The 24,585-nt window shown below is 46.5% G+C and overlaps 1 protein-coding gene across 1 annotated transcript; it reads left to right on the forward strand.

The window, feature by feature from the left end:
• Positions 1-4,800: 4,800 nt before the first annotated feature.
• Positions 4,801-21,976, forward strand: LOC146356163 (uncharacterized). The gene is made up of 9 exons (XM_084831463.1): positions 4,801-4,843; positions 9,610-10,089; positions 10,926-11,046; positions 13,030-13,106; positions 13,329-13,455; positions 15,648-15,730; positions 15,968-16,094; positions 17,898-19,604; positions 21,696-21,976. The coding sequence occupies exons 2-8, from the start codon at positions 9,676-9,678 to the stop codon at positions 19,148-19,150; spliced, it is 2,202 nt and encodes a 733-aa protein (XP_084687589.1). The 5' UTR covers positions 4,801-4,843; positions 9,610-9,675; the 3' UTR covers positions 19,151-19,604; positions 21,696-21,976.
• Positions 21,977-24,585: the final 2,609 nt, after the last annotated feature.

Here is a 24,585-nt window from a genome sequence, read left to right on the forward strand (position 1 = left end):
TACTGCCCAATAGCCGAAGCTCTCTGGGCGGGCCACAAAAATTTGTGATAAATCAAACCTGAAGAAACCTGAAAGAATTTGCACAGGAGGAAAAACATATCCAGACTGAATGATTGCAGTGTGCTGGACGTCGGAAGCTGGATGTTGGAAGACAGTTTGGAAGCTGCAATTGGTGCAGGATGCCACAGCAGCCCAGATACTGACAGGTTGTACTGGTAGCGCTCATATCACCCCAGTCCTAAAGGATCTGCACTGGTTGTCAATTCTGAGTGCAATTCAAGGAGCTGATTTTAACATACAAAGCCATAAGCAGCTGGCTCCTGAATACCTGAAAGAGCGCCTCCTTCCCTACAGATGAGTCATGGTGCTAAGATCAGCCGGGGAGATCCTGTTATCAATACAGACGCTCTTGGATGTTCGTGGGGCAGCAGTGTCTTCTCTGTGGTGGCCCCAAGGCTGTGGAATTCCCTCACATCTGCGCTGTGCCTGGCATCTTCATTGTATGCATTTCATTAGCAAGGCAAGGCACACCTCTTTACCCACCTCTTTGGAAGTGGATGAAGGAAAATATGAAGTTGATCTTCCTTCTAGTGAACCTCTGATCTAAGCTTTCTTCACACAGAGCTTTTATCCTGAGACTGAGATTGCTCCTTCATGGAAGTTTGCAGGCTGTTTACATGACGCTGTGGTCATTCAAGGCGTCTCCTGCACTAAATGCCCTTTGTTCCGTTTTTAAATAGATCACAGATCATGAACTATCGAATTACCCCGTTGTGTTCTGCTTGAGTTCCCTCCATGAAAAGAGTAAAAGTGGCAAGAAGAAGAGCGAGATCAGTGAAAGATAGCGGAAGACTCAGATACCGGGAGAAGGAGGGGGGAGGGGGGGAGAAAAGGTAGCATGTGAAAAAGGGAGTCATTGTGATCCTGCATTTAAAACGGAAGCAGGAAGCCCCATTTTAAATGCAGGATTTTAGGCTGGGGTAGAGATGCTCTTAGTGACTCAGTTCAGACAATCGCAGCGGGGGAAGAAGCCATTGTGGGTACTTGCCCCCCTGTGTGCTGAGTACGTGACCGCCATTTGCATTATTCCCCACACTTCAGGGTGGGTTGGCATATCAGCCGAATCCAACGCACTGGAGGGGGGGCTTTGTACCCATGCAACCCATGATATGCAGTAAAGGTTGTAGGGTAGGCACGAAGACCCTGCCTCCTGCTGCACCATGTGCTGAGTTCGGACGACACGCCAGCCCATGCTGCAGCATGGGGAATAATGCAAACGGTGGTCATGTGAAGCAGCCACAACTGCTTCTTCCCCTGCTGCGATTGTCTGAACGCACCCAGTATGAATTGAGCTTTGGGGTAGTTGTTTTAATTTGTTTCACATGTTTTATTGATATGTATGTGCCCCATCCTGGGGCCATAAAGTGAAGGGTGGACTATACATTGAAATAATAAATAAAATAAATAGCTAACAGTGCTTGGAGTATGGGAAGAGCTCCAGTAACGTAACCTTTGCATACATCAACGAAGCCGTACAGGGGAAAACCCACACAAGTTTTGGAGCAGGGGGGTTGAATTTCTCCCAGCCCAAGGGCTGAATCCCATTTTGGGGGATTGCACTGGTGGGTGGGACCAAAGGCAAAAAGGGGCCGGGGCCAAATATATCAGCATATTTCAGCTTGAAGCTCTGCTAGGAACAAAGCCTCGGAAGAGGCATTTCTGCCTTTTAGAATGGGGGGAAAAACAGCACGAAAGCTGGGGAAATGACCAAATGACCAGTGGTCTGGAGAATGGGCTGTGGCCATATTGCCAACCTCACTGGGCCGGATAGGGACTCCTCCAAGGCTGGACCTGTGGATCAACGGCCCTGGTTTGGGGTGCTGGAAAGAGCTTTGAGCACAAAACTCAGTAACATCAAAAAACAAACAAACAACCATGCAGGGTAAAGAAACCATAAAAATTCAAGGAATGTTGATGAGATTCATTAGTAATACAAAATAAGCAACATTATATGTTGGCAACCAAATTATGAGCAAGAACCTAAAGAAAACAGCAGAAATGCCATTGCTCGACGTAAAGATGGGGAAGGCAGATCCTACTATATTGCTGGGGTGGGGAACAGTTTTTATTGGTGTTCTGTTTTAAATAAGAATAATTTTAATATGCTGTTTTAATCTTTTTTTCTTTTTAACATTTTACCTCTTCAGTTCACCGCTTCAGAATCTGTTTTAGATATGGAGTGGTATACAAATGTTGTAAGTGAACAAACAAACAAATAAATAATTGGGGGAGTTGTGGAGATATGGAGCGGTATACAAATGGAGATACAGTGGCATACAAACGGAGATAGCCATATACAAACGGAGATTGTTGTTGTTGTTCAGTCATTGCGTCTGACTCTTCGTGACCCCATGGACCATAGCACGCCAGGTCTTCCTGTCCTCTGCTCTCTCCTGGAGTGTGCTCAAGTTCATATTCATTGCATCAGTGATGCTATCTAGCCATCTCATCCTCTGCCGTCCCCTTCTCCTTTTGCCTTCAATCTTTCCCAGCATCAGGGTCTTTTCCAGGGAGTTTTCTCTTCGCATTAGGTGGCCAAAATATTTGAGCTTCAGCTTCAGTATCTGCCCTTCCAATGAGCAGTCAGGGTTGATTTCCTTTAGGATTGACTGATTTGACCTCCATGCAGTCCAGGGGACTCGTAAGAATCTTCTCCAGCACCACAGTTCGAAAGCATCAATTCTTCGGCGCTCAGCCTTCCTTATAGTTCAGCTCTCACAGCCATACGTTACTACTGGGAAAACCATAGCTTTGATTATGCGGACCTTTGTCGGCAAGGTGATGTCTCTGTTTCTTACTATGCTGTCTAGGTTTGCGATAGCTTACCTCCCAAGGAGCAAGTGTCTTTTAATTTCATGGCTACAGTCACCGTCTGCGGTGATCTTGGAGCCCAAGAAAGTAAAATCTGTCACTGCTTCCATTTCTTCCCCTTCTATATGCCAGGAAGTGATGGGGCCAGATGCCATGATCTTAGTTTTCTTAATGTTGAGTTTCAAACCAGCTTTTGCACTCTCCACTTTCACCCTCAACAAGAGGCTCTTTAGATCCTCTTCACTTTCTGCCATTAACAAACGGAGATAGCCATATACAAATGAAGACAGTGGTATAGAATGGAGATAGCCATATACAAATGGAGCGGTATACAAGTGGAGATATGGAGCGGTATACAAGTGGAGATATGGAGCAGTATACAAAGATATGGAGTGTTATACAAATGTTGTAAATAAATAAATGGGGAAATTGTGGCCATTCAGACATCGTTGAACTCCCAGCTACTATCATCTCCAGCCAGCATAGCCAATGGTCACAGATGATGGCCAACATCTCGAGGGCCACTGATTCCGCACCCCTGTTACAATGGGAAAGACATTAACACAGCCTTTGTTAGCTTCTGTGACCAGGGTGGAGAACCTCATTCAGCCAAAGGGCTGAGTTTTGAAGAAGCTTTCGGGACACATTTGGACTGGTAGTCTATAGCAACCTCAGCCCCACATCTGACCAGCAGCATTAACAACAGACCACACTGCAGGCCTTTAGTATATATATATATATATATATATATATATATGCGGAAACAAGATGTAATTGTTGGGTGACTGAATTGTTTTATTTTTTTATTACATTTCTATCCTTGCCCCATAGCCAAAGCTCTCTGGGCAGTTCACAAAAATTAAAACCACAAGTACAGCATAAAAACTACAGTATAAAAGCACAACCAGCACAAAACTTAGCAGCAATGCAGAGATGTAAAGCACAGTAACAAATTTAAAACAGCAGAGCTTAAAGGCTACAATGTTAAAATTCCTGGGAAAATAAAAAGGTCTGCACCTGGCGCCGGAAAGAGTACACTGTAGGCGCCAGGCAAACCTCTCTAGGGAGCTCATTCCACAACCAAGTTGCCACAGCAGAAAAGGCCCTTTTCTTAGTGGCCACGAGTATTGTGATATACATATATATATGGCTGTGGACAACCCCTTTGTTAAAGTGAGTCGCACACAAAAAGGTTCTGCCATTATAACAGGGCTGGCCCAAGACATTTTGCTGCCCGAAACTGGTGCCCTCTACAGAAGCTGCCTGGACCGCCAGAAGAATCTTACTCCAACACTGATGAGGGGACAGCATCCTCCACCACACCCAAGTACATCAGGCCAGTTTAGGGGGTGCAAGACTGGCCTTGTGGCCCAGACAACTTTGTCCTCCGACTGAGAGGAATGCTTAGGGGATTCAGGAGGAAGAGCGGAGGGCCGATGCTGCTGCCCTCCAACACCTGTCGCCTGAGGCAGCTGCCTCACTCTGCCTAAGGGTAGGGCCGGCCCCACGTTGTACGCCTCGAAATTCTACTGCTTGTAGAAACGACACCTGTTTAGCGAATAACGTGAGACGTGGCATCCTAGCTGGACCCTTGCGCTGATCCAGCATGGAGCTTCTTATGTTCTTAGTTAAGCATTTATCATCCCTGGAATGATAACTTCTTTCAGCAGGGGTGGGGGGTGGAGAAAGCCAGAGCAGCCAGAAGAGGCCAAAAGATCCCACGTGGTGCAAGGCCTTGGCTCCTGCTTTCAGAGAGGTGCAGGCAGAGGATCCTGTTGTGGCTATTAGCCCTTGCAAGGGTTAAATGAACTGAACTGGATTCCTAGAGAGGAAAGGAATGGGGGGGAGAGGAGGAGGGGTCCTCCAGAGCCAAGGCTAGCCCCACTTCCTGCCCCGCCTCCCGATCCCCCCCCCAGGAAATCGTCATTTGTCTTTCCCAAGTGCTGAATCTGCGTCTGCCTTATGGGATCTGGTGAGGCCCCCCCCCTTTGTGCATTTGGCTGAAGGGGACCCCCAGGGCTGCAAGGGGGGGGATGCAAGCCAAGGAAAGTGAGGGTGGAGGTAAGACCCTAGAGGGAGATGCCCAGACACAACACCCCCACCCCCCATACACACACACAGCCCATGAATGGAACGAAGAAAAGGCGCTGCTGCTTTTGCAGATGGGCTGAGAAAAACAATTTCCCCCTCCCCCATTTTCCCCCAAAGGAAGTTGCCTGGGCACTCCCCCACCCACCCTGCCCCTCATACCAGAGAGCTGATGGCCATATGCTACCCCCATTCTCAGAGGCAGTATGCTGGGGAACATGATAAGTGATGCACGTTGGGGCAAAAATTCCTGTTGTTGTTGTTGTTGTTCAGTTGTTAAGTCGTGTCTGACTCTTCGTGACCCCATGGACCAAGCATAACCTGATGGGATCTGAGCTGGCGGGGACTAACCAGGGAAGAGATCCTGGGGTTCTGGTGGACAGCTCGATTAAAATGTTGACCCAGCATGTGGCTGCTGTGAAAACGGCAAATTCCATGTTAGACACAATTAGGAAGGGAACTGAGAATAAAACTTCCAAGATCACGCTCCCCTTATACAAATCTATGGTGCGACCACAGTTCATAGAACTGTATGCAGTTCTAGTCACTGCACCTAAACAAGGACATTGTAGAGTAGGGAAAAGTGCAGAAAAGGGCAACTAAAATGATCAAGGGACTGGAATATCTTCGGCTAGTGGGTGGTATAGAAATGAAATAAATAAATAAATATCTCCCCTATGAGAGAAGGTTACAACAGCTGGGATTGTTTAACTTGGAAAAAAGGAGGGTAAAGGGAGATGTGATGTTGTTGTTCAGTCGTGTCCGACTCTTCGTGACCCCATGGACCATAGCATGCCAGGCCTTCCTGTCCTGCGCTCTCTCCCAGAGCGTGCTCAAGTTCATATTCATTGCATCGGTGATGCTATCTAGCCATCTCATCCTCTGCTGTCCCCTTCTCCTTTTGCCTTCAGTCTTTCCCAGCATCAGGGACTTTTCCAGAGAGTTTTCTCTTCGCATTAGGTGGCCAAAATATTTGAGCTTCAGCTTCAGTATCTGTCCTTCCAATGAGCACTCAGGGTTGATTTCCTTTAGGATGGACTGATTTGACCTCCTTGCAGTCCGGGGGACTCGTAAGAGTCTTCTCCAGCACCACAGTTCGAAAGCATCGATTCTTCGGCGCTCAGCCTTCCTTATAGTCCAGCTCTCACAGCCATATGTTGCTACTGGGAAAACCATAGCTTTGATTAGACAGACCTTTGTCGGCAAGGTGATGTCTCTGCTTCTTACTATGCTGTCTAGGTTTGCCATAGCTTTCCTCCCAAGGAGCAAGCGTCTTTTAATTTCATGGCTACAGTCACCGTCTGCGGTGATCTTGGAGCCCAAGAAAGTAAAATCTGTCACTGCTTCCATTTCTTCCCCTTCGATATGCCAGGAAGTGATAGGGCCAGATGCCATGATCTTCGTTTTTTTAATGTTGAGTTTCAAACCAGCTTTTGCACTCTCCTCTTTCACCCTCAACAAGAGGCTCTTTAGATCCTCTTCACTTTCTGCCATTTGGGTGGTATCGTCTGCATATCGGAGGTTGTTGATAATTCTCCTGGCAATCTTAATTCCAACCTGTGATTCATCCAGCCCGGCGTTTCTCATGATGTACTCTGCATATAAGTTAAATAAGCAGGGTGACAATATGCAGCCTTGTCGTACACCTTTCCCAATTTTGAACCAATCGGTTGTTCCTTGTCTGGTTCTTACTGTTGCTTCTTGACCCTCGTACAGGTTTCTCAGGAGACAGGTAAGGTGGTCTGGTACTCCCATCTCTTTAAGAATTTGCCACAGTTTGTTGTGATCCACACAATCAAAGGCTTTAGCGTAGTCAATGAAGCAGAAATAGACGTTTTTCTGGAATTCTCTTGCTTTCTCCATGATCCAGCGAATGTTGGCGATTTGATCCCTAGTTCCTCTGCCTCTTCGAAACCCAGCTTGTACTTCCGGTAGTTCTCGGTTCGCATACTGCTGAAGCCTAGCTTGTAGGATTTTGAGCATCACCTTGCTGGCATGTGAATAGAGGTCTACAAAAATGGTGTGGAGAAAGGGGATAGGGAAACATTTTTCTCCCTCTCAAAATACTAGAACCTGGTGTCATCCCATGAAGCTGATTGGTGGGAGATTTAGGACAGATAAAAGGAAGGACTTCTTTATACAGCATGTAGTTAAACTGTGGAATTCGCTGCCACAGGATGTAGTGATGGCCACCAATTTGGATGGCTTGGAAAGGGAATTGGACAAATTCCTGGAGAAGAAAGCTATCAGTGGCTACTAGTCCTGTTGGCTACATACTACTTCCAGTATCAGAGGCAGGATGCTTATGCACACCAATTGCTGGGGAACATAGGCGGGAGGGTGCTGTTGCAGTCATGTCCTGCTTGTGGGTTTCCCATGGGAGCTGGCTGGCCACCATGTAAGCAGAATGCTGGACTAGATAGACCCTTGTTCTTCTCCAGCACAGCTCTTCTTATATTTTTACTAAGTCATTTCTTTCTTTCCTCCTTTGGAGCCAGGAGGGGCCTTCAATTTTGCTACCTTTAAGCAGCGAGTTGATTAAAAGATAGGATTAATCTATTGTACTTCTTTACTTTGATTCAAATTTGTGTCCCTGTTAATTGGGAACTCCTCCTCCACCACCACCACCACCAAATATCATCCTGTATCTTCTGATGCAAAAGGCACAGAAGTGTTTAAAGTGGGTCAGGGCAGCTAAAAGCAGTGGAGGAGTTTATTTATTTATTGCATTTATACCCCGCCTTTCTCCCTCTCGCAAGGAACTCAAGGCGGCTTACATTATCCTCCTCCTCACCGTTGTATCCTCACAACAACAACCCTGTGAGGTAGGTTGGGCTGAGAGTCTGTGACTGGCCCAAAGTCACCAAGTGAGCTTCCATGGCCAAGTGGGGACTAGAACCCAGATCTCCCGGCTCCCAGTCCGTCACTCTCACCACTACACTACACTGGCTCTCCAAGCTCTACAGGCTCTACAGGAGTGGCATAAGAAAAGGAAAATGGTGGGAATGCTTCAGAGCAGAGCCACTGAATCCCAGTTTATTTATTATTTTAATTATTTAGTACAGTTGTTGCGAGAAACCAGCCTTATGGTCTCCTTGGAAGCAATGGCTAGCCACATTTGAGAATGGGATGCTGTCCCTTCGAAGACCTTTGGTCTGCTCCAGGAAGGCAACCACTTGCTGTGAGAGCAATGGAACCTCATGTGTGGCTGTACTATAGCTTGCCTCAGGTGCAGCAGAGAAATGTTACCTTGTTTTACAGTAAATAATTCAGATCTCTAAATTTATTTACTTATTTATTTATTACTTTTCTATACCGCCCAATAGCCGAAGCTCTCTGGGCGGTTCACAAGAATTAAAACCACACGTACAGCATAAGAACAATATAATATATAAAAGCATTAAAACTACAGTATAAAAGTACAACCAGCATAACAGCTAGCATCAGTGGAGAGCTTTAAAATACAGTAACAGATTGAAAACAGCAAAGCTAAAAGACTAGAATGTTAAAATGCTAACATTCCTGGGAAAATTAGAGGGGAGAATTACGTTTCCATTCCGAACCTAGGATTGATCTATGTGAGAGTTCAGTGGATTCACAAACTTTATACCAACCAAGATTTCCAGGTAGTTTAGTGTAAGTGAGGCATAATGAGAACCTGGCCGGAGAGGGTGTTCGGCTGAGCTCTTTGAGGGAGGAAACAGAGTGAACGAGGGATAGTGGAGGAAGTGTGTTGGAGTGGTTGTTAGAGACAGCCCAGTAGGAAAGGATGCCAGATCTATTGACTCGCAGAAGACTGAAGGCTCTGGTTTGCATGGCCCTCAGGTGAAGGGACCCCTCCCCCCCACCCCAGTTTCTAGTGTCTCTTTCAGTCTTGGAATTCACTGCCTTTTCCTTATGGAAGAAGCCCTCGTTGCTGTTCTAAGTGTCAGGAATGAATCGGAGCGAGTGGAGATAGCTAGCAGCAGCTCAGACTCAGAATGGGGACAGCCAGAACAGGGAGAGGCTCCCTCCCTAGTGAGCTCAGATATGGCAAGGCCTTCTTCTCAAGACCTTGGTGCACAGATGGCTCGGCCTGGAGGGCCCCCCTTTTCCTCCTCCGTGATTGCCCAGGTCTTGGGGGAGGAGGAGAGTGAGGAGCGTGACTTGAGGGATGCCAGGGTCCGTCGCAGAGCGAAGTGGGAAAAGTCAGAGGCGGAGCTCAGACGCTCCACCTGGTTGGCTATGCGTGAAAGCCTACATAGGAGGGAGCCTCTGTAAGGGAGGGGCATCCCCCCTAAGCTAGTCTGGCCCGGACGTTCTCGTTCAAACTGCCCGCAACTTCTCTAACTTCCATTTTGGCCCCTCCATCGGTATTCATAATTGTGTGGAGTAGCGGTTTCCTTTGTAGCCCGAGAGTTCCTAGAATTTGCATTTGTAACGGATCTGGTCATTAACTAATAAAGTAGCGAGCCTGAAGCTTGGTATCTTGGAGAGTGTTGATTGTGAATGGGGAGGATGGAGGAACGAGACAGCAAGTCATCCACATTTGTCTGAGGGGAAATCTTCATGTCCTGCCAGTGTAGTACTTCTCTAACAGAGCAATGTCTTGGCTGAGCAGGCCTTGGCAGAGCCTCCAATTAGATAATTCTCGTCTTTGCTTTGAGATAGCAATTGGCAGAAGAGAGAAGAATTCCTTCGGTCCTGTTGGAGGCTTCCTTGAAACACAGATCAAAGATGGAAGAAGAGCAAGATTCAGATGGCCCTGAAGTAGGGAGAGGCCCTGATACTGTCAAGACTGAGATCAGTGGGGAATTCTGGGAACAAATGCCACATGAGATCCGGAGCGAGGACTCCCTCTGTTCAAATGTACAGTGCCAAAGTTGCCAGCATTTCTGCTCCCAGGAGGCCGAGGGGCCCAGAGAGGTTTGCAACCAACTCAGCGATCTTTGCTGTCAGTGGCTGAAGCCACAAAGACACACAAAAAATCAGCTGATGGACCTGGTGATTCTGGAAGTGTTCCTGACTGTCCTGCCCCCAGAGATGGAGAGCTGGGTGAGAGAATGTAGGCCGGAGACCAGTTCCCAGGCAGTGGCCCTGGCAAAAGGTTTCCTCCTGAGTCGGGCAGAGGACAAGGAACACAAAGAGCAGGTGGGTACATTTAAGCAGGATAAATCAAATGGGTCAAGGATGTGAGAGAGGATATCTTGAAATCTTCTACCAATGGCCCAGTGTTTTCTGGGAAGTATCCAAGGAGGGAGGTCTCAACCCTCCAAGGCCTTTGGCTCAATTCTTTTTTCCTAATCCTTCTCTCCATTTTATGTCTTATTGCTGTTTCCGGTGAAGAGCCTGTCTGCCCCTGATTTCTTTGAGGCAGAAAAGGCTCCACCTGACGCCAGACAGAATCCCCTGTGAAGGGGAAACATGCCGGAGGCTGATGGAGTTTTAACCTTGAAGGGTATGGATTAGTGGGGTGTTTTGCAACCTTGTCTCCCTCTATCAATTATACAAGAAGGGTTCAATCTGGGAACTGCCTTCTGCGAGAGGAAGCACTCCACTCGCAGAAGGTCCTTCTGCCCAACTTTTGGGGATCTCTCCTTCCCCCCCATGCCACAGCTCACCCCTTCCAGCAGGGTCTCCTGATGCTCTGTGTAGCATTTTCAGTGGGCTGCTGTGGAAAGGAGGGAATGGGGAAGTCCACTTCCACCAGCACAATTGGTCATCTTAAATCTAGATCCGACCCGAAATCCCAGGAATGCTTTCCTGTTTCCCTGAGTCTTTTTAGAGCAAGTTGCTTGTCTCCCGTTCTTTTCCACCTTGTTTATATTCGGTACTTTAAGGCTTTATGGATGGAAACCAGCACTTTTCTTTGTGGCCAGAAGCTGAAATGGGAAGAGTTTGGGGTTCAATACAACTATAATATAAAAGGAGTATAAACAATCTAATCCTTCTCTCCATTTCATGTCTTACTGCTGTTTCCGGTGAAGAGCCTGTTTGCAGAAGCGGCCACTCATTTCTTTGAGGCAGAAAAGGCTCCATCAGATGGCAGACAGAGTCTCCTGAGAAAGGGGATCATGCAGGAGGCTGATGGAGCTATAATCTTGCATGGTACGGAATAGCGGGGTGTCTTTCAAATTCATCTCCCTTACTTGATTATACCTAAAATTCCTGGGATGCTTTTATGTGTCCTGGAGTCTTAGAGCAAGTTCCCCTGTATAAGGGAAAAACTGGAGGCTAAAATTTCAGGCTCCCTGGTGTTGGATAGCTAGGTACACTTACTTTAAACCACCTCAGCTTGGCCCTGATGTTGTAGGTGAGGTTCCTTTGAGGACTCGAGTCAGAATGCTCACGCTCACTCAGATTCACTTTAATTCTACAAATAAGGACCAAAACAACAACATAAGCTAAATGCATTTATTAAAGAAAGATAAAGGAAGTTGAACACAAGCAAACCTTCCACTCAGCCAAGCAAGGAGTAAGACATACTTCGAAATCTAGCAGCTGTATGCCTCTCATTCACACCATACTTTACCAGTAAAGGAAGGATCTTCACTCACTGGCAAAGGGAACCTTCTCACAATACCGGAACCTGAACTGGGAGGAGGACATGCCCAGTCCGATTATGCTTAGGCTTAAAAACCTTTCCAAAATTGGTGACCCCCTTCTTAACGCATATTCCAATATCTTCAAATCTATCGGTCCACGTAATCTTTTAGGTCATCCTATTCCCAGAAAGTCCATCCTTTTGTCCCCCAAATCACCTCCCTCCTTGTCGTAAGGTGTTGACTCCAAGGTGGGCCTCAGTTCTTCTTTTCTGCGGTTGATCTTTTTTATGCTTTGGTCCTGTCTAGTGTGGGGTAAACTGTGAGGAAACAAAAGGGAATGAGAACCACCCCCACCCAAAGTATGAGGTCATGTATCTGAAATCACACTTTATTCAGAGTGGGTATATACGGGTAATTCACAAAGGAACTGCAATTAAGGAACAGGTTACATGGGTTTTTAAAGGAAAACAAAGTACATAATAGAAATATGAAGAGAAAGACTTTAGCCAATTAAAGCTTACATATGTTATCTATATTCAATCACATTATGGTTGGGGATGCTTACATAAGCATCAGTGCTCCCTAACCGTGAATACACCCTTAAGCACAACTGGGGCACAAAGATCTGCAAATTCCTCCTGCAAGGCAGGACCTTATCTCAGTAGGGAATGGGTTCGTCTGTCCATTGCCCTTATGAGATATGAGTCAGAGTCTCCCTTATCTGTGCTCAGGATGGCTTATTCCACCCTCTTCCCAGTTCTTTGTGTCTTGTTTTTCCCAGCTACTTTCTTACAATATTCTCTGTATTTTTCCATCTTGGAGACTTTGGTTCAGGCCTGATACTTTGGTTCAGGCCTGACACAAGGCCTTTTATCTCACACTAGACACAGGGAGATCTAAAACTACATTATCAGCAATTCTGGACAAGGAGAAAGCTGAATCTGCAGCTTCTGCATTCCTTTTTATAACCTTTGACCGGTCACTTTCATACATACAAGGCCTCACACAATTCAAAGAGCAATAAAACATTCCTTACCAACATGTGTATAGCTTCTAATAAGCGTCTAATACAAGGGATCTGTGCCTCTGTGTTTCCCTATAAATATTACTGCTTAAACCCTATAGCATTGCCCCCATTTATAAGTACTATCCCTTAAGCCCCCATCAGCATGACATGCTAATAGGCTGTCATAGCCCATCAATGACCCTGTACCCCATAAGCTGTGCCCCCCCATATATGCACACCCCTCACAATACCTCTATACTAAATGGAAAAAACCACGGGGGGAAAAATCCTTACAGTCTCCAGTTCTTTTCGACTGCATTTATATTAAACACTTGAAGACTTTAGAGATGGAAACCAGCACTTGGCTTTGTAGCCAGGAGCCCAGATGGGAAGAGATGAGGTTAACTCATCTGAAATATAAAATGAGTAGAAACATCCAAAATGCATACAGTGGATTAGATATTTTGTAACGCGTATGTGTAGTTAAACATCTATCGCTTAATCTCTGAGGCTGACTTCTGCTCACCTTTTCTCCCACAGGAGTGATCCCAGCAATACGTACCCAGCTATTTTTTCTTGGTGGTGGAGGGGGAAGACATGGCCTGCAGCTTGAACAGGTAGGAAGACAGACAGGAGGAGCATCCCTGCTCACCTCCCCAGGCCTGAACAAATCCCTCTCTTTCTCTTGGCTTCTGTTAAAGCTGCTCACTAGGAAGGCTGCGAATGGCGCTTGGGGAGGTTTCCATCCTGAGAATTATGCCTTAACTAGACTTTGGGGTTTTGCTAGAAGATCATCTTCATGTTCTCTTTGAGGAGGAAATGTCTCCCTTTCCTTTCAGGGTGTGGTGACCTTTGCGGAGGTGGCTGTGACTTTCACGGAGGAGGAGTGGGCTCTGCTGGATCTTGACCAGAGAACTCTGCATCGGGAAGTCATGGAGGAGATTTGTGGGATCATGGCGTCTCTGAGTAAGGCTCCATCTTTCCCTGGTTGATAATAATATCCATTTACAAATGCAAGATCTTAAGATGTGGGTAGGCTCATATAGGAGAAAGCTGCCCTACATGGATGGGGAACACCGATCATTTAGGAATCAAAAGGTCAACATTAACCTTTTGTTTTAGTCCTGGATAGGATTTGGAACCCAATGTAGCTGTTAGACAGACTTGGAGCCATACGCAGCTTTCACACAACCCAATAACCCACACTCAATTGAGTGTGTGTTCTTTTGAACCATGCGTAGTTTATTCAACCATAGGTCAGCGTGTTGTCTGAACACAGCCAGAGTGGCTTGTTAACCATGCAGTGTGGCTTATTTTCTCAAGCAAGCCACCTTGAGAAGCCGTGGTTTGTTGTTGGGTTGTTCAGGTTGGTTAACAAGCCACCCTGGCTGTGTTCAGACAATACGACAACCCACCCTGCGGAAAATGTGCTGCGTTCAGATAACACAATAACCCATGTTTCAACAAACAACCCATGGTTCAAAACAACCCACATTTAGCATGTTGTGTGAAAAAACCTATCCTGACCTTGGTCTATAATTATCGTGGCATCCAAATCGGAATGGATCTAAGTGGCTTTATCTAAAAGTGCCACTTTTAAAGCCACTAGGTGGCTTTATCTAAAAGTGCTGAGCAAATTAATCATAAAGGGATTCTCATGATTCCCTCCTCATACCCCTTGTAGGTTTAGTAAGGGTATAGAGGAGAAATGTTCTTTCTTTGTTGCCATCACCCCCATAGATCGGGTACTAAACCCAGACTAGAGCCGATTTTGTTTGACAATATCAGGAATTTTCAGCCACCACCATCTCAGGCATCTTATCTTCCCTTGCTTCTCAGTGTAACAAACTAGCCTCCCGTGGCAGGGAGTTCTAGTGTGGGAGCAGCCACCGAGAAGGCCCTGTTTTGTGTTGCCAGCCATGCCTCTGAATGTGGCGGTACCAAAGGAAGGGCCTGTCCCGAGGACCTTAAGACCCGGGCAGGCTCGTAGGGGAGAAAATGTTCTTTCAGGTAGCCTAGTCCCAAGCCATGTAGGGCTTTATAGGTGTCTTACTTCCAGGACTTGATCCAGCCAGGACCCATATGCTAAACAGATTCCAACGTACCAATATGACTCAAGTCCACTTGTGTGAAAGAATGATGGTTTATTGATGGAAAATGGATGCAGATAATAAAAGCAACGAGGAGCTTACGTACACCTCTCAGCTGCAGTTACTCCGGTTCCCAAGCAGTGACGGGTGTTGTCCCATGGGGCTGTTTCCTGAGCAGCTGGTGTGGCCCCCCTCTCAAATGAGAACAGATAGCAGGCCAGTCAGCTTAGGATTTTATAGGGCCTGTCTCATCAGACTATCAGAAGACACACACACACACACACATACACACACACACACCTCCCTCCCTCCACCTAGAAAGGGAAAAAGGGGGGCCTGTCACTCTTGGCAGGAAAACAGTTTCTCATGGCAAAGAAAGAGCCTTCTTATCAGCTAGAAGGTACACACTGTACAGTGCAGCATTATCTATCTCTTGCTAATAGCAAGAGAAGCACTGGCCTTCATTGTATGAGAATGCAGCTACGAGAAGCAACTCTAACTTTATAAAGATTGCTAGCTGCTCTAACAAATTAGTATACATATGCCACTAGACACTGCATTATGACTCTGTGTAAATTCACACCTGACTCCTTGCCGTTCTTCCAAAACCAAATCCATTTCAATAGGTCATAACCAGCACATTGAATTGCGCCAGGAAATAGACCAAGAGCCAGTGAAGCTGTCATAACAAGGGCGTCATTTCGCTCTGTGTCCAAGAGTCCAAATGGAAAGAGATGGGGTTTAATACAACAGAAATATAAAAGAAGTATAAACATCCAAAATGCAGATTTTTTGTTTCTATTATACTATATTGTATATTTCTTTTATTTTGTTATGTTATAAAAGAAGTATAAACATCCAAAATGCAGATTTTGGATGCTTATAGTCATCTTTTGTTTCTATTATACTATATTGTATATTTCTTTTATTTTGTTATGTTTTATATTTCTGTTAAAATGTCTGTAAACATCCAAAATGTAGGTAAGACATTTTGTAAGGCCCATGTGCAGGTAGCTACGCTTTACTTAATCTCTGAGACTGACTTACCACCTGCTTTTTCTCTCACAGGCACTGGAATGATGCCAGGAATAAGTATTCAGCTGTCTCTTCTTTGTGGTGGAAGGGAAAGAGGTGCCCTGCAGCCAGATCAGGTAAGGAGACGGACAGGCAGGCATAGCTCCAGTCCCTCTGTCCCCATCTCACCTCCCCGCCTAAACATATCTCTCTCCTTCCCTTTGCTTCTGTCAAACCTACTCACTAGGAAAGCTGCAAATGGTGCTTGGGGAGGTTTCCATCCTGAGAATTATGCCTTAACTAGACTTTGGGGTTTTGCTAGAAGATCATCTTCATGTTCTGTCTGAGGAGGAAATGTTTCCCTTTCCTTTCAGGGTCTGGTGACTTTTGCGGAGGTGGCTGTGTCTTTCATGGAGGAGGAGTGGGCTCTGCTGGATCCTGACCAAAGAGCTCTGCATCGGGAAGTCATGGAGGAGATTTGTAGGATTGTGGCCTCTCTAGGTAAGGAACATTCATTCTCTGGTTGATAACTATTTCAATTTAGAAATGCAAGATCTCGCTGTGTTGGTGGGCTCATATGAGAAAGTAGTCCTTCATGTAGGGGGAATGCTGATGGTTTAGGGCTTGAAACCTCAGCATCAGTCCTTTATTTTGTTGCTGGTTAGGATTAGTTAATCAATCAATTAATTACATTTCTATACTGCCCAATAGCCAAAGCTGTCTGGGCGGTTCACAAAAATTAAGGACCACTTGGAGCCATAGAGTTACCCCGACTTTGGTCTGTAATTAAAGTGGCATCCAAATCGGAATGGATATAAGTTCCTTTATCTAAAAGTGTTGAGCAAATTAATCATCATGGGCATCTTGTAGTTCCCTCCTCTTTCCTACCTGTTGTGGGTTTTCTGAGTTCATAATTGTAGTGGAGAAATGTGTGTGGAGGTGTTGTTGCCGTCACCGCCATAGTTTGGGCACTGAAAAGAGCCTAGAAACCATTTCAGTTGGCATGTCAGGAATTTTCAACCCCTACCAGCCCAGATGTCTTATTTTCTTTTGTCCCTCAGTATAACAACAGGCCAAAGGGTGTATGAACTCTTCATCAAGTTGGACGTTAAGGAGAGAAGAAAGCTGGCTTGATGTTGAAGCCACAAACCTGCGCTTACTCGGTCTCAAGATGGAGTGTAGGAGGAGTCTGAGGAGATAACAGACTTGCAGTACAAATCTATGTGTGTCTACTCAGAAGTAAGCCCCATTGAGCCCTTTGGACTGCTGGGACAAAGAAACACATAATGGCTAATTGCCCATTTTTGAAACTATAAAAGTTAGCAGCTGTCCAGTTCTGTCTCCAGCCTTAAACAAAACACACAGGTTCCTAGTTAGACAGAGAACAGAAGTAAAGAGAAACAGGGCAGTTTCTTTTTAAATTTTTTGTCCCCACTCGGCCATGAAGCTCACTGGGTGGCTTTGGGCCAGTCACAGATTCTCACCCCCACCTAGCTCACAGGGTTGTTGTTGTGAGGGCAAAATGGAGAGGAGGAGGATTATGCATGTCGCCTTGGGTTCCTTAAGGAGGAAAAAAGGCAGGATATAAATATAACAAATAAAGGTTCCTTCCAAGATCCTTTAACTGAGATGTCAAGGACTGAATTTGGAACACATTTTTTTAATGTATGTTGTTTATAGCCACCCTATAACAAAAGGTTATCTGTCTGGTTCTGCCTGCAAATGATGGGACCTCTTCTTTTTTCTTTTTCTCATATTTACATCCTACCATCACCCCAAACAGATCAGAACAGCATGCATAAGATTGCTCCATTTACCTTCACAACAATCCTATGAGGTCAGCTAGCCTTTGCCTGGCCCAGGACCACACAATGAGCTTCATGTTTGAGCTGGGAGCTGAACCCAGTACTCCGTAGTCCCCTATACTACACCAGTTGCCAGCTACTGTCAGTCAACAGAAGCTGTTAAATGTGTGATGTAAGATCTTTTCAGCACCCAATTTACCACAGTTCTGGTTGTCCCATGATGTAAGGCTCCATCTTTAACTAAGGCCTGGAGGATAACGCTGTCAGTGGATACTAGTGATGATGGCTGTGTGTTCCCTCCAGTATCGGAGGCAGTATGCTGGGGAACACGAGAAGGAGGGTGCTATTGCATTCATGTCCTGCTTGTGGCCTTCCAGTGGGACATCTGGTTGGCAACTGTGTGATCAGGATGCTGAATGGAATCTGGGCTAGAGAAGCCTTTGGTCTGATTCAACAAGGCTCTTGTGTTTCTAACATTTTCCTGTCTTCACTCCAGCAGGTGACAAAGGGGAAAGTGAGAATACAGGAGAACCTCATGGGGCATCACCAGAAAGAGACAGGTGTAAAAAGATAGAACAGGAGCAATCCTCGACTTCTCACTGCAGTGAATACTCTGAAATTAGAGTCCCAGAAAAAATAGAGAAAAGAAAGGAAATGAATAAATGCCCAGTGTGTCAGAAAAGTTTTCATGCTAAATCGTACCTTAAAGTTCATTTCAAAATCCATACCGGAGAGAAACCATTTAAATGTACAGACTGTGGAAAAGGCTTCTATCAGAGCTCTAACCTAACTTCCCATCAAAGGACTCACACAGGGGAGAAACCATATAAATGCTTGGAGTGTGGAAAGAGCTTTAGTAGAAACACAAACCTCATGTATCATCAAAGAATCCACAAGGGGGAGAAACCGTATGAATGCTTGGAGTGTGGAAAGAGCTTCAGAGCAAGAACCAGACTCACTAATCATCAAAGAACTCATGCCGTGGAGAAACCTTGTCAGTGCCCGGAGTGTGGAAAGAGTTTCAATTTGAGCCCAAGCCTCACTTCTCATCCGATAGTTCATGCAGGGGAAAAACTGTACACATGCTTGGCTTGTAGAAAAAATTGCAATGATGGGACAAACCTCAGTAATCATCAAAGAACTCACACAGGGGAGAAACCATATACATGCTTGGAGTGTGGAAAAGGCTTCAGGTTGAGTGCAAACCTCCGTAGGCATCAAAGAACTCACACAGAGGAGAAACCATATGAATGCTTGGAGTGTAGAATTCGCTTCAGTAGAAAGACCAGTCTCATTTCTCATCAAAGTATTCACACTGGGGAGAAACCATATAAATGCTTGCAGTGTGGAAAGGGCTTCAGTTTGAAAGGAAATCTCACTTGCCATCAAACAATCCACACAGGGGAGAAACCATACCAATGCGAAGAGTGTGGAAAGACCTTCCGTGTGAGCACGAGCCTCACATCTCATCAAAGAACCCACAGAGGGGAGAGACCGTACCAGTGTGAAGAGTGTGGAAAGACCTTCCGTGCAAGTGCAAGCCTGGCTTCTCATCAAAGAACTCACACAGGGGAGAAACCGTATGAATGCTTGGAGTGTGGAACGGGGTTCAGAGTGAGAACAGGACTCACTAATCATCAAAGAATTCACGATGGAGAGAAGCAATTAAAATCAGTAGGAACGCAAACTTCACTTCTCATCAACGAAGACACACAGGGGAGAAACCATACAAGCGCTTGCAATATGGAATGAGACTCAGTTACAATGCAATGTATATTTCATGTTAGAGAGGTCACTTCCACAAAGCAGTGGAAAAATGAATGGCAGTCAAGGAACCATATTAATATGCTGAAACAATGGGTAAAATCCATCATGAGGCCTACTTGGAATAGACCCACTGAAATGAATGGGACTTAAGTTTCTCCTGACTAATTTTAAGTCCCATTCATTTCAGTGGGTCTACTCTAAGTAGGACCTAGCTTGGATATTACCCAATAAAGCTTAAAGATAGTTTAGTTTTTTCTCTTACATTAGTACCTAGTGAGCAAGAATGACCTACAGAATAGGTATTTCCAGGTTACAAAAGGAGTAAGAATTTTCAGGTCCTCTGGCCATTTTTTTCCAAATAGCTTTCAACATGCTCCAGTTCACATTTAAGTCTTAACAAAAAGTTTTTTACTTTGATCTTTTATGCCTTGATACCATAGTAAAGGTGCAATCCTATGGCCACTAGTCAGCGGCTAGACGGCCATAGGATAGGTCTGTTCCCGGGAACTGACCTTGGAGCCCACGCTCTGAGGTTGGTTCCCTGAGAACTGACCTCCATCCCTTCCCACACTGCCTCGTAGGCAGGGCAGAATGTCCCCGTGTTCAGAAGAGGAGTGTGGAGTGGCGAAAACGGTGTTCCTGGGGGCGGGGCGGGGCGGGGAGAGCAGAAGTGCTGTTCTGACCCTTCCTATGCGTCGTCCAGTGTCCACCCACCCCACTCCGACTTCCTGCAGCTAGACAGCCGAAATCGGCTGTCTAGCTGCAAACGCAGGGTGGCTAAAGTGTGGAGGGGACGGTTCCCTCCACGCTTCTCCTGCCCTGCATTGGATAGGTGGTCACCTCTGAGTTCACTGGCGGCCGCCTATCCCAATAGGATTGCACCCTCCACCTATTTTTGTCTCTCAGCCTCTCTCCTTCAGCCAACCAATGTGAACGATATGTTCTTACCTCCTGGAGGTAAGAGTCAAACCTCCTGGAGCATCACCTAACATTTTGTGCTTAACCGAATTATATGATGGAATGTGATTGACGATGAGAAGTGTCCAACGGGGCCACTCCGCCGCTGCTGGTTCCATTGCACTCATGGGAACAACTGCTTGTGCAGTGGGGCTTCAAAAGGTAACCCCAGACACAAGCGGGAATGCTCGTTTCCGGATCAGGGACAGGTCAGGGAGCGCCCTTCTGCAAGCTCCACCGACCTGCCCCGTTCCAGAAACTAGTGTTTCTGGAACTGCGCAAGCCCTCTGTGTGAGCCATCGCTCCCGCAAGCGCATGGGCACAATAGGATACTAGCGGATAAGATCTTCGGATCAATACATTCCCTGTATATTCAATTTTTCAGACTTGCTCAGATGTTTGAAAGGATTCATTACGATCCCTCCGATTTCAGTTGTGGGTTGCAGAGGGTAGTGAAGGAGGGACAGAATCCACTGCTGGGCCCATAACATCCCTCCGACACCTTTCCCTGGACGGGACACCGACTGCAATTTCAGGTGTTGCAGCAAGTCCTCAAGGCGTTTGCTGATTCCAAAGACTCCTGGTCTTTTTAAAGATTATGATAAAATATGAACTAAAACAAGAAAAGAAGATGAGGTAGAAGAAGACAATCCAGATGGTTCTAGCAGGAGGAATACACTTAAAAAAAAAAAAAACTCCTAGGTCAGTGGAGTAGTGAGAGAGGAGGTTTGGGAATCATGGGAAGTTGTGAACAAGTGTCAGGCGAGTGTGAACTTCTCTGTTAAGTGTCTCAACATTACAAATCAATCTGGAATCCCCAAAGATGCTTGCATGGTGCCAGTCAGCATCGTGCAAACGCATTCTCATTTTCCCTGTTGTTTGGACAGTAGCTGTGGTCCAGTAGTTGAGGTCTGCTTTTCAGGTGTTCATTCTAGGCTGTGAGGTCAGGTGGGTGAGATTGTATGTACTGTGGATGCACTCTTTTCACATTGTATTGCTCTTAGATTATGTTTTTATGGTGTTTATTTGTATTGTGCTGTATATGGTTAATACTGATTTTGGTGGGGGGTTTATCCTTGATATTAATTATGGGTTTATGTATTGGTGTATAAGGCGCTTTGAGATTGCTTTTTGCAGTGGGAAGGGATACATGCATTTATTAATTTATTTATGGAGGGAGCAATCCTACCTTGATCGACGGTCACCTCTGAGCCCAGGGGCGACCACCTATCCTGTGCAGGGCGGGAGGAGTGGTGAGGAGCGGATCTCCTCCTCGCTCCCCCTGCCCAGCTTTTGTGGCTCCACAGCCGATTTCAGCTGTCTAGTTGAGGGACCTCGGAGTGCGGGAAGCGGCAGCCAGACGACACGTAGGATGTGTCGTACCGCATTTGTGACTTCCCCGCCCCGGCACGCCCCCAGGAACACCCGGTTTTCGCCGCTCCATGCTCCTCTTCCAAGCATGGGGCACAGGGCTGTTCTGCGCTGCCCATGAGGCAGCGCGGGAGGGGTGGAGATTGGTTCTCAGGGAACCGGCCTATCCTATTGCCATCTAGCGGCTGACTAGCAGCCATAGGATTGCGCCCTTAATTAATTAGTAATGTTATACTTTATTTTTAACCATTCGTAATCTGCCCAGGGAAGATAAGCAATTGGGGTGGGCTAAAAATACAATGAATGAATGAATAAATGTTATTATTATGCATATCTGCAAATAGCCAAATGGAAAAAGGGGATCATTCATATTGTAAGTGGGTTTTTCTTCAGCTCCAACCTGGCATCTCTCGTTACCTTCAAATGCACCCGTCTTCTGCTTATGTTCTTTTGTGCATGTTTGGCACTTAATAAATTATCAGTAACAGCAATAACTCAGAATTTATAATTGGGAAGGAGGCCTCCCACCTACCCTGTAAGGTCGGCCAGGATGAAACCCACTTCCTTAGTTTACTTATGAGTAGCTGCCACCACTTTCCTGGTCTCAAGGAAGAATCTTAGAATTTTCTAAGGGGGAATTTTAAAAAAACCCAAGGGGCGGGGAGAGAGTCTTAAGATTGAGAGTTTTCTGTTTGAGAGAGGAAATGCTGGGAATATAACCCTGGGGCCATCAGCTGATCTGCATGAAGTGGGAGGGGTGGGGCAAATTCTCCTTTCCTTCAGGCAGCAAAATACCTTGGGTTGGCCTTGCTAAGTCATGACAGAGCTATGGCGATAGAATGACACCTCTGAGCATATGCTCCTGCCTTGCATCTGGCATTCAAACAGGGACATTGGTGAGATCTGTGTGCACGCACATATGCTTGACCCTCTTGGCTTCCTGTGTTTGGATGGTCCTCGGTGAATGGTCCTCAGTGAACTTTCCTATTTTACCCATCTGGGCAGGGTAGGATCATAGAATAGTAGGGTTGGAAGGGGCCTACAAGGCCCTCGAGTCCAACCCCCAGCTCAGTGCAGGAATCCAAGTCAGAGCATCCCTGAGAGATGGCTGTCCAGCCTCGTCTTGAAGGCCTCCAGTGTGGGAGAGCCCACCACCTCCCTAGGTAATCGGTTTCATTATCGTATTGCTCTAACAGTCAGGACGTTTTTCCTGATGTTCAGCCGGAATCTGGCTTCCTGTCACTTGAGCCCATTATTCCGTGTCCTGCGCTCTGGGATGATCGAGAAGAGATCCTGGCCTTCCTCTCTATGACAGCCTTTCAAGTCCTTGAAGAGCGCTATCCTAACTCCCCTCAGTCTTCTCAAGGCTAAACATGCCCAGTTCTTTCAGTAAATCATTGGTTGTCTGAACTGCCTTGGTGGGGGGCGGGGGGGGGGTCTGCAGAGAGCAAAGACTGAAGGTGCAAACTTTGGGAGATGCTCAGAGAAAATAGTGTGGGAGGGAGACCACGCTCTCCTGTCTCAGGATCATACCTAGCGCAAATTGTGCTGTTGTCCCCATTGCACGATTCTCCTGCAAATCCCCTCTAGCAGCTCTTCCTAGTCTCCATGGGATAGATGGGCGGGGGGGGGGGTGACTCCCAGCGTAGAGAGAACAGCCTTGCTGTTGGGAGAGGAAGGGGGTTATACCTGTGCTGCTTTTCTGCTCCAGAGCTAGCCGTCTTACCATTTCCCTGTCTTGAAGGGGGGGTTCTTTCTGCATGTGTGTGATTGATCAAACTTTTTTAAAGACACAAGGCAGGCAGTGGTACAGCCAGGTAATTTTAGACTGTGGACTTAATGGCCTTGTGTGTGTGAAACCTACAAGCAGGACAGGAGTGCAACATCACCCTCCCACCTATGTTCCTCCTGCAACTGATGTACATAGGCACACTGCCTCTGATACTGGAGGTAGCATAGAGCCATGAGGATAAGTGGCCGTTGATAGCCTTCTCCATCAATTTAGAAGCTGGCTAAGTCAGACAACTGGTCCATCCAGCTGAGATTGTCAACGCTGGCTGGCAGCGGCTCTCCAGGGTTTCAGGCAGGATTCTTTCCTAGCCCCAAATGGAGACGCCAGGGATCGAACCTGGGACCTTCTGCCTGCAAAGCAGGGGCTCTGCCACTGAGGTGCTCTACGCATGTTATACACCATTGTTCATCTGCCTAATTGTGATGATGAAAGAGACTTCATATTGCAGAGTCAAAGGCCTGGAAGGTGATGCAGCCTGATGTGCCTACTTTGCGCACTCTTTCTAGCTGTTGCCGTTCCCAAAAATCTCATCCCACACCCCCGCGCATGTTCTGGTATCCTGGGGCTGTTTCCAGATGGAGAGAAGACTGAGGTGAGATAGGACAGCGCTCTTCAAGGACTTGAAAGGTTGTCACAGAGAGGAAGGGCAGGATCTCTCCTCCATCATGCCAGAGTGCAGGATGTGGAGTAATGGGCTCGAGTTACAGGAAGCCAGATTCCGGCTGAACATCAGGAAAAACTTCCTGACTGTTAGAGCAATACGACAATGGAACCAGTGACCTGGGGAGGTGGTGGGCTCTCCCCCACTGGAGGCATTCAAGATGAGGCTGGACAGCCATCTGTCAAGGATGCTCTGACTTGGATTCCTGCGTTGAGCAGGGGTTGGACTCGGCCTTGTAGGCCCCTTCCAACCCTACGACTCTATGATTCTATGCTCTTAGTGCTAACAACCAGAAGGCACCATGACGCTGATCAGTATTTTTTTTTGGAATGGGGTTTCCACAGTAAGAGAAAAGATGGAAGAAGCAGTGGGAAACGCGGGAGGATCACGAGGGGACGGCGATCTCTGGACTCCCATGAGCGCAGCAGGGGGCAATGGCACATGAAAAGCCTCGACTGGAAGTGCCCAAAGAGTCCCTGCAGTGGAAGCAGGACAGCATGTGGGGTTGGGTGAGGGTTGCTTCCCTGAGTCCAGCCATCCAATCTGGACCTTGGTCAAATCCCATTCACGGTTGGGAGCCAGCATAATAAGCTGCTTTCACAGAAAGCATGAGGTGATTGGGAGTAAGTGGGGAAATGG

The sequence above is a fragment of the Heloderma suspectum genome, chromosome 2 (genome assembly GCF_057233095.1).
Source record: "Heloderma suspectum isolate Gila_16-S chromosome 2, 16-S_ref, whole genome shotgun sequence".
Lineage (NCBI taxonomy): Eukaryota > Metazoa > Chordata > Lepidosauria > Squamata > Helodermatidae > Heloderma > Heloderma suspectum.